The 9826-nt window shown below is 33.6% G+C and overlaps 1 protein-coding gene across 1 annotated transcript; it reads right to left on the bottom strand.

The window, feature by feature from the left end:
• Positions 1-6187: 6187 nt before the first annotated feature.
• On the bottom strand, positions 6188-7138 carry Or10a7 (olfactory receptor family 10 subfamily A member 7). The gene has a single exon (XM_076852940.1). The coding sequence runs from the start codon at positions 7136-7138 to the stop codon at positions 6188-6190; it is 951 nt and encodes a 316-aa protein (XP_076709055.1).
• Between the last annotated feature and the right edge of the window lie 2688 nt (positions 7139-9826).

Below are 9826 nucleotides of genomic sequence, written 5' to 3'. Positions count from 1 at the left end.
TATAATATGGTGACTGTAGTTAATAGCAATACCTTGTATATTTGGAAATTGCTAAGAGATTAAATTTTAAGTGTTTTCACACAAAAAGGGATGAATACGTGAAGTAATTCATATTTTAATTGATTCAATTTAGCCATTCTACATTGTATATTTATTTAAAGATAAGTATTGTACACAATAAATATACCCAATTTTTGTCAATCAAAACATTAAAATTAAAAATAATATTAAAAATAACAATCACATTGTACTTTAAGTAGCCAGTGAAAATTTTACAAGCCTGAACCTCAAGACAGTATAGAACCATCATTTGAATTCTTCAGAGGGAGCCTCTTCTCAGAACATGATGCCTTAAAATGATTCTTTAACTGAGACTAGTTAAAGCTCTGATAGACTCTTTACTGCTCAGAGTAACTAGGGAAATGTGCATGGCAGTGGTTGAAAATTGACACAAGAGACAGCTTACATAAATCTTATAGAAAAGAAATTTTAAAATATTTAAATTTAAGTGGAAATTATTAGAACTGATAATAAATTAAGGTCTTATTTGTTTAACACAGAGGAAAAAAGAAAGAAAGAAAGACAAATACCAGAGCTGCTCTATCTTCTCTATAGGATCTTTCACAGTGGGAACAATTTCTATCAAGGATTCAAGGATGAGTCTGACAGATGTGACTGATAACTTTATTATCTAGAGTAGACTAAACATCTTTTACCACTTAGCCATTTCTACAAAATAAGTCTTCCCTAACCTTAAGGTGTAAAGAATGTTAATTTATCATTGCTCCTGATTTAGGGGTCAGCTAGGCAATTCTACTCATCTGGATGGGGTTCTCCCACATTTGGGGAGAACTATTGGCTGTAAGCTAGTCTAGAAAAGCTCCATTGGGATGAATCAGCTCAGCTTCAAGAGAGCTGTCTCCAGCAAGATATTCTTTGTTCTGGTGAAAATTGTGTGGGTTCCAGAGAGAGAACAGGTACATGCATAGTTTTTTGATTTTTACACTGTGGATGGTGGAACGTTTCTTCTGTCCCATTAATTTTTTAAAAAATTTTATAACTTATTTATTTGTTTGTTTATGTGGTGTTGAGGATCGAACCCAGTGCCTCACACATGCTAGGCAGGCGATCTACCACTGAGCTACAACCCCAGCCCCTGTTCTATTATTTTTGTGAAAGCAAGTCACATTTAAAGGGAAGGGGAAATAGATACCATCCTGATGGGAAGACCAGCCAAGACACACAGCAAAAGGTACAGCCATTTTTCTATCCATCTACCACACAGCTCATGAAGAATCATCTAATCATCTAATCAGGAGGCTTTAAACAGCAGAAATTTGATCTGAAGATGCAGCTCAGTGGCAGAGTGTTTGCCTAGCCAGAGTTCCTGGGTTCCATCCTCATTAACCTCCTCTCCTCCCCACAAACACACAAAGGGGAAAAAACAAAACAAAAAAGAAATTTATTCTTCACATTTAGAAAACTAGGAGTCTGGAATGAAAATGTCATCAGAGATCAGATTCTTCAGGAGACTCAAGATAAAATGTCCCATCCCTCTTTCCAGTCTTCTGGAGGTGACTGATAATCCTTGGTGTCTGTGGTTTACAGTTGTATCTCTACAGTTTCTGCTTTCTTTCACCTTCACTTGTCTATCTTCTCTGTGTGTCTGTCTCCGAATATCTCTCTTTATTTACAATCATCAGTCATTGAATTTAACACAGAAGAAATGCTTCTTTCTCAGCTAAACTCCTTTGCAAATTTGCCATGAATACTCCCAACCCACCTTCCAACTACTCTGCCATTAATAATACATATGTTATTAGTCGTTGTTGTCAAAATTTAGTATCTTATAGTTTTAGAATCTTTTTCACATATGATCAAAGTGATTCTCAAATAGTGTCCCTCTTGGCCATGATTAATAAGAAATGAATGAAATAACCAGAAATATATCTGAGTTTTCTCACTCTGAAAATTAAGTATTTTTTTCCTCTATCAACCATTTTCCACAAATTTGCCCTTGTTGTATATAAAGAGAACAAATCCAACTTCTCTGAAATTAAAAATACCATCATAGCATTTAGGCCCAGATTCAAAGACCCTTTGAAAAATTGTTTCTGTTCTCTCTTTAGATGCTGCCAAAACACACACACACACACACACACACACACACAAAAGTAGTCATGTATGATTCATGATGGAGTCCTGTCTATATACTGATGTCATGTATGTGTGTGTGTCTACATGTAAATTATTTATGTCTTTAGACTCATATTGTACCTTCTGAAAGACTTCTTCTGTGTGAGCCATTTTGAACTTACAAGTGATATGTATTTATCCATGTGCAGTTTTGTATCCATCAGGATTCTTCATTGTCAAAAATCTGAAATTGCATCTTGCTGACTTAACACAGGAAAGAAATGCTGGAAAAATACTGATAGCACACATAAAATGGGGAGAGAAATAGAAGAATTGGTAAAACCAGAACCACATGCAAAATCCAAAACCACACTTCAGAATTGCTATAAGTAGCACTGCTTTGGCCACAGCTTAGGTTTGACTTTCCAGCACTGGGCACTGAGGAACACCATAACAGGGATTTCTTCATTGCTCCTGGACTCTGGGAAATATTGGCATCACATGAATCTCCACTGCCTCATTTCCTTGCATCCTTATGCAAGAATATAATTGTTGAGTTTAGGTTACATACCCAAAAATTTTCTGTAAGAAGTCTGGTAAAATACATATCAGGCCTTCACATCGTCTCTGTGGGAAATGTCTCTGCCTTCCACTAATGCTCATAAAATAGGAGATCAGAGGCTAAACAACCCCATGTGGTCACTGCCCACTCCTTTCTGAATATACTGAACTGTCACAGCATGAAGAGTCCACACACTCATGGAGGTTAAAAAAAATATCTTATGATCATACTGGTACTGACTGGTTCTAAATTCAAATTTATGAATCTTCAACTAGCAAGTGTGTGGGTTCATCCCACAGTGAAATCCTATTATCACCCTATTTTATGTAACTTTCTATTTTCTTCATTATCTGAAAAATCTACAAAACTGTCAGGATTCATTTATAAAGTTTATAAGTGTATATAGCTTTGTGTTTTTGCAGCCTTTATTTTAGCACTGAAGAATTTTGCTTTATCACTTTAATTACATCATTTTATTATTTTACTTGTACTTAGACTTTGTCTCCAAATTTAGAGCTCCATTAGGACAGTTTATTTAGTGTCTGTTAAAGTGCAAGCATAAAGTAAAACTACATATCATATTATATTCACTAATGTGACTTGAGTGCCAGCGAAATAAATTGAAGATGGAATTTTTTAATGTATTGAAATTATGAACAAATGTTTCCTCTTACTTCAGCAGGATTGGATACTGTGTAATCAAATTCATCTTCTAACCAACTTTTATCTTAGCTGTGCCAGGTTTGGCCTTTGAAAGTCTCATTTGACACTCAAGGAAGCTTCAAGGAAACATTTTCAGAATTGCTTGTAAATTAATATTAAATAATATTATTTAATATTATGAAAGCATACATTTGAAAGTAGCTTATGGAATTTTCAAGTACCTTATAAAGTGTTTTTTGGGATTTTTTTGTTTGGTTTGTTTGTTTTTTTACTGTAAGCAAAAAGTCAATAGTATTACTATAAAAACAATGAAGAAACTATCTGCTCCAAGGAAAACTCTAAAGTTTCTGTTAGTAATAAAAATGTAAATTAGATGCCATTTATTTAGGAAAATAATTCAATGAATAAATCTTTTCAATCATCTCTCTGGACATAGTGTAACGATACTATTAATAAGCTGCTAGAACTTTCAAGAAAAAAATCAAATAATTTGAACCTAAAAAGTGAGTCCCATAAAGACTTTGTGGTTCTGTGATTTTATAAGTCAGTTTTAATAAAACTAGTTGAAACATAATTATGCTACCAATTTTCTGTTAAAAGCCTCAGAGTTTAAATTACACAGGAGATTCAATAGGTGCATGAGTTATGAATATTTTTTCCTTGCATCTAACAGGAAGAAATTAATTTTATTTTTCCATCAGTATTGTATGTATAACTAAAATGTACCATTTAAATATGGAATATCTACTATGTGTTTTCTTTATTACTGTAAGAATAACATCAAACATTTAGCTAGCATTTGCTATATGTCAGGTACACTCATAAGGTCTTCTCACATACTACTTACTCTATGTTTTACTGTGCTAGTTTATAACCATGTACAAATACACTACTGAATTGATTTTACAGTCTCACCTTTTACTCATGAGCCACATCCAGCTAGAAGAAAAGCATTATGATAGAGTCCTGCCAAATGGTCATTAAACTTAGTTAATATTCATTTAGGAATATTTGTGTTACGCTTTAAAAACTAAAAGGCAGTTAAAGAAGATATAAAGGAACATGTAGTTCCTACCTCAAATTTCCATTATACTCAATAAATATGTACCTTATCATATCACAATCAATCTAAAATAGCAAAAGTTACCAATTTTTAGTGACTTACATTTTCTGGAAAATTGACAGAGAATTATGGAGGGTGATTACTAATTAAAGAAAAAGTCATACAATTAATAGAAGCATTGGTTAATAATGACACAGAGGAAGAGATATCATTATGCCCAAGTTGTATATTCAAACATGATTATACTACTTGAAATATGAGATTTTTTAAAATTAAATTTGACTCAATATGAATTTTTATCTTTGCTGTTACTTTCAAAGTCAAGTTCTCATGTTGGTAATGATTTTGTCATGATAAAAATGCGACTAAATTTTTTATTTTATTTATTTATTTATTTATTTTTGGTACTGAGGATTGAACTCAGGGGCACACAACCATTAAGCCACATCCCCAGCTCTATTTTGTATTTTTTTTAATTTAGAAACAGGGTCTCACAGAGTTGCTTAGCACCTTCCCTTTGCTGAGGCTGGGTTTGAACTCATGATCCTCCAGCCTCAGCCTTCAGAGCAAATGGGAATACAGGCATGCGCCACCATGCACACATTTTCTAATGCTAATTTGTCTTTTCTGAAAAATAGAAGATATAATGGGATCTATCTCTTGACTTATTTCAGGGGTGCGTGTTAAAAACCATGCCTGAACAAATCATGTTTGCTGTTATTATCTCTTTTGCTTTACTATGCTGTTATGTAAATGTTTGTCGTTTAAATTATAAGATCAGCTGATTACTAAATAATTAATGACTGACTTAGCCAATGATCAAAAGTCGAGAATCACGTTACCCAATACTACTATTATTTTTATTAAATAACCTCTTTAATATGCAACCATATAAAGAATTTGCATCATGAATTCTTGGCAACTATAAATTTCATCATTAATGAATTGTTTAAAAGTCACTTAAAACATGCTACAAGACTCACCTTTATATCACATCAGCTGCAGAATACATAGTGGTTAATAAAAGGTATTTACATTCACCTTTGTAATTTTTCTTATCCTTTTCCATCCTGCTGGCTATTCCACAGAAGGCTAATCTTTACATACTGCATCAAGGAATATTCTCATCCTCCGTCTCAGATCTGGTTTGGCCATGAACAATAGACTTGAGAGAGTCAGAACAGAACATTAGGAAGTCTGCCTTTCTCTCCCAAAGAAAACAGCTCCTACTAGGTAGATTTATATATATATACAGATGATCCTCCCCAACTTGATATGGTATTTTGACTTTGCAGTGGTGTGAAAGCAACATACATTCAGTAGAAATCATGATTCAGATTTTGAATTTTGATCTTTTTAGCAGACTGGAGATATGATATATAATACTCTTTTATGATGCCGGGCTGCTCAGCAACCTGCAGTTCCCAAGTCAGCCATATGATCATAAAAGGGAGCAAGGAATAATCTATAACGTGCTGTACTGCTAAACTATAAGGTTCAGTAGATTGGGTGTATTAAATGTTCTTTCAATTTATGATATTTTCAATTTGCAATGTTTTTTTTTTTTGAGACTTATTCTCATCAAAAGTTCAAAAGCATCTGTTGTACATTTACCTAGGTAATACTCCTTCTCCTTGCCCACTAATACCAAAGGTGTGAAGTTTCTACTGGTGGGATAAGAGCAACTCTTCCACTCCCTTTTGATCTTTTCAAGTGGACACCACTGCCCCTACTTTCTTTAGAGACACTTTACATGACAGAACTTAAAACACGGCTAACTTCTGCAAGACTTTCCGAGTGACTGCTCTCTTAACGGCTCCTTTGACTTCATTGTTCCTCAAGCTGTAGATGATGGGGTTTAACATGGGCGTGATGACTGTGTAAGACAAAGACACTAGCTTCTTGCTCTCAGGAGACTGGTTGGATTTGGGCCGCAAATAGGTCAGGCTGGCTGTTCCATAGAAGAGGGATACCACAATGAGATGTGAAGAACACGTAGAAAACGCCTTCTGGCGACCAGTAGCTGAGGGCATCCTCAGAATGGTCGTGATAATACGGGTGTAGGAAACCAAAATGAGGGAAAACGGAAACATGATAAATAATAGGGTGGAAGCCAGGGCTTGCATTTCGTACATGGTTGTGTCTTCAGTGACAAGTTTCAAGACTGGAGGACCATCACAAAAAAAATGGTCGACAGCATTTGGTCCACAGAAGGGTAGAGCCATCATCCAAGCTGTCTGTAGCATAGACACAGGGACACCAGACATCCAAGAGCCTATGGCCATCCACAAGCAGAGGGACCTGTTCATTATGACTGAATAACGGAGAGGGTTACAGATGGCCACAAAGCGATCATAAGCCATCATAGAGAGAAGAAAACATTCCGAGCTACCAAAGAAGAAGAAGAAGTACATCTGTGTCCCACAGCCCACAAAAGAGATGATTTTCCTTGGTGACACTAGATCTACCAGCATCTTCGGCACCATGACCAGGGTGAAACAAACTTCGAGAAGTGATAGGTTTCGGAGAAAGAAGTACATGGGTGTTTGAAGAGTAGGATCCATACTGGTAACTGTGACAATAAGAAAATTCCCCAACAAAGTGACCGTATAGATGGCCAGGAATAAAATGAAGAGGGAAACTTGCATTTTAGGGTTGCTTGTAAAACCAAGAAGAATAAATTCAGTAACTCTGGTGTGATTTTCACAAGCCATACCAGAGGCAATTTCTCTCAAATAATCCAGTTATGTGCATCAAAAGGCATCCAATCAACAGATATAATTTCAAAATAATAGTAAAATTCTTAAACATACCTCTCTTCTCAGTTGTCTTACCCTTTTCTTTTAGTAAAGCACTGAGAACTTTTACAGTAAGATAAAACTATAGGGAAAGGAATATTTTGTAGAAATTTTGTCTCCTTGGTGCAACTTTTCTCTCAGCAGTAGTTAGTATCTGCAGCTCATATTCTTCACTAGAGACATGATATTTTGGAGGAGTAAATAGAAGAGTTTAAACACATTAGAATTAAAATAGAATCATTTACTAATTTTTTAAATGATATCAGAGAGCAATAGGGATAAATAATGAGCTAGTTTTCCTTTTAAATTTTGATTATATAAATTATGTTTCTACTAACTGAAGTGCATTTTACACCATTTTGTCCAGTATATGCACACATATACTAACACACACACACATATGCACACACACATGAAACAAACTTAGTAAATGAACATAATGTATGCTAATGATTTTGATGCTTTTTTGTAGCCCCTAATGGGCCTTAAGGTTTATGTGGTTTTTAGTTATTTTCTCTACATGATTTGACTTCACTGGGACTTCATTTTTTAAATATGTACATGTTTATAGACATACGTTTAAATTGGGATTTTAAAAATTCTGATCAAAAATAACTTGTAATAGAAAAGTCAACACTCATCTTAACTGATAGGCACCAAATATCTCTGCTCATGTTCATCCATCTTCTCCAAAACTACATGGTCAGAAGGGGGACCTAGTCACTTTCTAATGTATTTCTGCTCATAAAAGAGAAAATTAAACTAGTATGAACTCAAACACTGTATCTTATTTAGATTAACATATCTAACCAATAGTAGAATTACACACAAAAAAAAATTTATAAAGATCACTTAGCAATAGAATACCAAACATTAGCAATTGAAAAAACATGTCTTTGGACTTGGAATGAATGAATTTTGAATTTTTAAAATATTGAGCTTAGGTAAATATTGCATCTACTATTATACATTTTGTCTAATTTAATTCAGAAAAAACTTTACAGTCAAAATAATATTTTAAATCAATTTTACCTCTTGATATAAGAAGCTGAAAATTCATAGCATATAGAGTCTTCTAAAATAAATGCTCATTGGAAGAATTCTATGCTTTCATTGTACTGTAAAAATATGCTATTGGGAACATTTCACCTGTTTTTATATTGAAAGTTCTCAAATCAATGTCCTCTACAGCACAAGAAAGGATCAACTCGAATGATCTCAGGCTGTACACTCCTAAAATACCCCTGAATAATTTAAGTACAGATGTGATGATTATAATTATTATTCTTTCACCAGTACTGCCTTCATTCTCAATATCATTAATAGCAACAACTGCATCAGTAGTCTTGGTATATTCAGCAAAGCTTATAAGAAGTCTTCATATGCATTATCATGCTAACTAATATTTTGGAACAATTCTAAACTTTTTATAAGGTTCTAAAAATGCTTCATCATTTGTTTCCAAAAAAAAAAAAAGTTGGTGAAGATGTCACGATTTCATAGTACACTTACAATATTCAGTGTATCCTAAAATGCCTCAACTTTTACTGCATCTCAGAATTCTGATGTCAGATAGCAATACTAAGATGATGGCTATGTATTCTTTCATATGTGGAAGCTAGAGAGGAAAAAGTAAATAAAAGGGCAGGGATCTCATGAAAATAGAAGGGAGACCAGTAGGGTAAAAGATAGAAAATCAGGGGATCGAGGTGGGGAGGTAGTGCATAATGAAACAGACCAAATTATGCTATAAGCAAGTATGAATGTATCATAATGAATCCTAATATTGTATATAGTTATAATGCACAAATAAAAAGTTTTTAAATAAGTTAAAACTCAGATGAAATTCTATCTGAATAATCTAACCTTCATATGCTTTCATAGAATCAGATTTGGGCAGTTTGAATTTGATTTATTGGGACACAATAATTTTGACCTTAAAATATTAATTTATGCTAATTATTATTTATGCTAATTTATTTTTAAAAGTAGGATGAGTAGGGAAGCAATTGTTCTGAGGAGGCATTAAAGGACTTTTTGCAGAATAAAAGGTCCTATTTGCAAAAACACATCTCTAAGTAAGATTACAGTCCACATGGTTCTTATCAGCACAAATATTTATTTCAGTTTTATCTTTCACGAGAAACTGTTTATATATTTTAGTTAAATTAAGGTATAAGAAGAATCACAAAGTGCTTCAAGAAAACTGGGCAATGTTTGGGATAGTTCCTTGGCACCCAGTGTTAACAGAGTCCAGCATCTAGATAATGAAATAGTTCTATCATTACCATTATGAGTTATTTTTGCATTATTCATACTTTATTTTCATCCCTTTAATGCAGCACTATGCTCATGTGTACTTACTTAACATCAAATTGAACAGATGGAACTTTAGAATGACAGGTGGAGAAGCACACAATATTTAAGCCAATGAAGGTAGTATGATTATCTCTTAGTTGTTTTATGTACAAGAGAGTTTAAATGATGCCTTACAGTAAATATTGTTTTATATCTAAAATCCACATAAAAATAAATTAATGTAACCACTTATTATGTAATGTAATGTGATTGTCGGAATAATGTATAGAAGCAAAAAAAATTCTT

This window comes from Callospermophilus lateralis, chromosome 4 (assembly GCF_048772815.1).
Source record: "Callospermophilus lateralis isolate mCalLat2 chromosome 4, mCalLat2.hap1, whole genome shotgun sequence".
Lineage (NCBI taxonomy): Eukaryota > Metazoa > Chordata > Mammalia > Rodentia > Sciuridae > Callospermophilus > Callospermophilus lateralis.
Note: the sequence above shows the minus strand (reverse complement) of the source record. Positions and strands in the feature narration are given on the sequence as shown.

What these genes read in the sequence shown, in the direction of transcription:
- Or10a7 (XM_076852940.1), bottom strand. Translation starts at nt 7,138, where the DNA reads ATGGCTTGTGAAAATCACACCAGAGTTACTGAATTTATTCTTCTTGGT.